Source organism: Colletotrichum scovillei (genome assembly GCF_011075155.1).
Source record: "Colletotrichum scovillei strain TJNH1 chromosome Unknown Contig00001, whole genome shotgun sequence".
Classification (NCBI taxonomy): Eukaryota; Fungi; Ascomycota; class Sordariomycetes; order Glomerellales; family Glomerellaceae; genus Colletotrichum; species Colletotrichum scovillei.
In genome coordinates, this window is record NW_023336259.1 from 3,921,312 (window position 1) to 3,924,387 (window position 3,076).

Here is a 3,076-nt window from a genome sequence, read left to right on the forward strand (position 1 = left end):
AGCAACCGAGTCCTTCAACTAGACAGGCTTCAACGCCGAGAAACGTGGCGTAATTGTGGAAAGCTGCAGAATGATACCATACATGGACAAAGGTCCGAGGTTTAGAGTGGCTCCTGGCCGACTTCTCTCAATTGTTTGTCATATGGAGAGTGGGAGCCTTTTCCCGGCTGCAGCGTAACTAAGCCCGGCCGTCCCGTACGGCGTTATCACCTCACGCCCGCAAACGTAACCTATCACACGTGTTGCTTGAGCCGGGGACTGCATAACGCTCCGCTTTAACTCTGGGCACGGAGTTATGAGCCAATGACAAGCCAGTATCTGTCGCGCGAGCCTGCGCTGTTGGTGCAGGCGCAAGTTCAGATGCCTGTTCGAGAACCGATTGATGGGACTTTACTCCGCCGATGAACAACAAGTCCGGCACTAGAAACATGTTGGAACTTGGAACATGCCGCTTCTGCCTGCAATGTATTTAGATCTCACGTTCCCCTCCTCTACTCAATTCCAACCTCATGTGCCTCGGATTGAACTGCACTTTTGTCTTGACTCTCGTCCAGGTTATTAGTCATTGACTGATCTACCCTTAGAGATCAAAGTTCACTTGTTGGAAGTGTATCCCTAAGGCGAGTAGACTGTCAAGTATCAAGTACCGACTCATATCCCGCAAGAATGCAGCAAACCGAACCTCCGCACACCGTAAGCTTGTCTGACTGTCTGTTTGGTTATGTCACGACTGGCTGACGACAACAATTGCAGGAAATTGAGGCGGATGATGGAATATCAACAGGCGATGTGAGTTTAGGCATTATGGTCTTTGTCGGAGTATTTGAGTTTCTCGAACCTCACTGATTGTGTTTGAACTCGTTCAAAGCTTTACGAAGACTCCTCGGTGGCTTCATTGAGATCAAGCATTTTGGAGCATGAGGTTGAAAACGGCCGCACATATCACTCCATGAGCTCCGGAAGTACGTATAGTTGACCAATCAGCTCAAAACATACCAGCGTATTGACTGTACTCTTGTCAGAATACCAATACCCGAATGATGAGGTGAGTGGCTTCAAAGTGGCCAGTCTGGCGTACTTTCGCAACACTGTAACAGCAGAACAAGTTCACTGACAAACACATCAGAAAGAAAATGATCGTTTAGGTAATTCCAAGCACACATGTCTATCCTGAGCTATGCGCTGCCAAGTCTTTTACGTAGCCATGATGCTGATCGATGTAGATTTCCAACATCATATTTGGAAACTCACCTTAGGAGGAGCACTCGCAACTGCCCCTGCTCATAAGACCGCGAAGCGTGTCTTAGACATGGGCACAGGTACTGGTATCTGGGCTTGTGAATATGGTTGGTGTTTTCTATTCCAGCGGTTGACAACCGTTCATTTGCTAATGAAGATGCCCAGCGGACGAATTTCCATCTACCGAGGTATGTATGCAACTCTCATGGAGAAGCTCTTCGGTCTTTGCTGGGATCTTTGATTATCGTGCTGACGTACCACCAGGTTATTGGTGTTGACCTGAGTCCTATTCAGCCTGAATGGTAAAGTCAAGCTGTACTTCGACCTGTTGCGCCACTAGACTAATCAGACGCTGACAGGACACCCCCGAATTGCATATTCGAAATCGATGATCTTGAGAAAGAGTGGACCTGGACCGAGCCGTTTGACTACATTCATTGCCGTACCATGGAGGGCTCATTCGCAAATCCACCGAAGATCATCAAGAAGATTTACAAGTAAAGGAGACTAGCGAAACCCAGTTGTGGATCAACTGCATCACGAACTAACATTTTGAACAGAGCTCTTGAGCCCGGCGGATGGTTCGAGGCAGGAGGTTTCGTGCTCCCTATGGGCTGCGACGACGGCACTGTCCCCAAGGATTCGGCTCTCGCTCGCTGGCATGATCTTCTCGCCGAGGCAGGTGAACGCTGCGGTCGCTCCATCGAGAGCCCTTCCAAGTATACGAGCGCCATCGAAGAGGCTGGGTTTGTCGACATCGTGAACAAGCAATACGTATGGCCTCTTAACTCGTGGCCCAAGGACGAGGTCCTCAAAGAGATCGGCCAGTGGCAATTCGTTAACCTCGACTTGGGTATCGAAGCACTTTCTATGGGCTTGCTGACGCGGGTAATGGATTGGACGAAGGAGGAAGTCTATGCCTTCTGCGCCGAGCTCCGTAATGATCTCAAGAAGAAGGAGTATCACGCCTACTGGAGGGTGTAAGTCTTCCTTGATGACTTTCTTATGCACCTGCGTCTCTACTTGATCTTATGCTGACACTCTTAGCCACGTTGTCTACGCTCGCAAGCCGCTGATTGAAGAAACTCCCGAGGAAGCTCCCGAAGAGTGATAGGGACCAAGAGGGCTAGGCCTCGAGTTCTGGCACTGCGAGACAAGACACCTGGACCATGTTTAACCAATTCTCCACTGGCTTCAGTATTTGTAAACTGAGGAGAAGTGACTGTGCTACAGTCACCGTTCTAGATCCCTGTCAGGAAAGTACTTAGTTATAAAAGATGACTGCAAGTCTGCGCAAAAGCAGTGAAGCCTAGGAAGACTGTCTACGCACGGCATGGGGCACCTAATTTCCCCCAATGATACTTTGAGCATGTGGCTGTTCGCCAACTTCGGACTGCGGTTTGAGCAGCCTTCACCTTTGAACGTAGTCTGCCTAAGTTGGATAACTACCTCCAAGGTGTGGGCCCTTTGAACGTTGCATCCGTGGGAGCATGGGATAGGGTGAGAGTGAAAAAAATACTTGCTCACACCGCACGGACCAAAGAGGACTCTACTTAGCACTGCTAGGGGCTGACGCTCCCAACCAACTATCACTGGATGTAAACATCCACCAATCCCCGATAGTCTAGTGGTGAGGATATCTGCTTGTCATTGAAGATTCAACGATTCGCAGGGGACCGGGGTTCAATTCCCCGTCGAGGAGTAATCTTTTGCATTCTTGCCAATTGAATAATTTTATTTTGTCAATCACCATCGTAGCTCTTCGATCAACTGATTTTGGAATGCTCCCGCCCGATCGGACTCGTGCAAGGAGGACTTGAATGCATGGAAGGGTCTG

The 3,076-nt window shown here is 49.3% G+C and overlaps 1 protein-coding gene across 1 annotated transcript; it reads left to right on the forward strand.

Moving 5' to 3' along the window:
* The first annotated feature begins 486 nt into the window (after nucleotides 1-486).
* Nucleotides 487-2,858, forward strand: HER10_EVM0002715 (methyltransferase domain-containing protein). The gene is made up of 11 exons (XM_035472417.1): nucleotides 487-693; nucleotides 754-789; nucleotides 869-962; nucleotides 1,023-1,045; nucleotides 1,127-1,145; nucleotides 1,224-1,346; nucleotides 1,405-1,427; nucleotides 1,504-1,541; nucleotides 1,599-1,736; nucleotides 1,800-2,219; nucleotides 2,287-2,858. The coding sequence occupies exons 1-11, from the start codon at nucleotides 667-669 to the stop codon at nucleotides 2,348-2,350; spliced, it is 1,005 nt and encodes a 334-aa protein (XP_035338114.1). The 5' UTR covers nucleotides 487-666; the 3' UTR covers nucleotides 2,351-2,858.
* Nucleotides 2,859-3,076: the final 218 nt, after the last annotated feature.

Bases quoted from the DNA above. Each gene is read 5' to 3' on its own strand.
- HER10_EVM0002715 (XM_035472417.1), top strand. From the start codon at position 667: ATGCAGCAAACCGAACCTCCGCACACC. The intron at 1,737-1,799 runs GTAAAGGAGACT...CATTTTGAACAG, and splicing joins ATCATCAAGAAGATTTACAA to AGCTCTTGAGCCCGGCGGAT. The intron at 2,220-2,286 runs GTAAGTCTTCCT...TGACACTCTTAG, and splicing joins TATCACGCCTACTGGAGGGT to CCACGTTGTCTACGCTCGCA.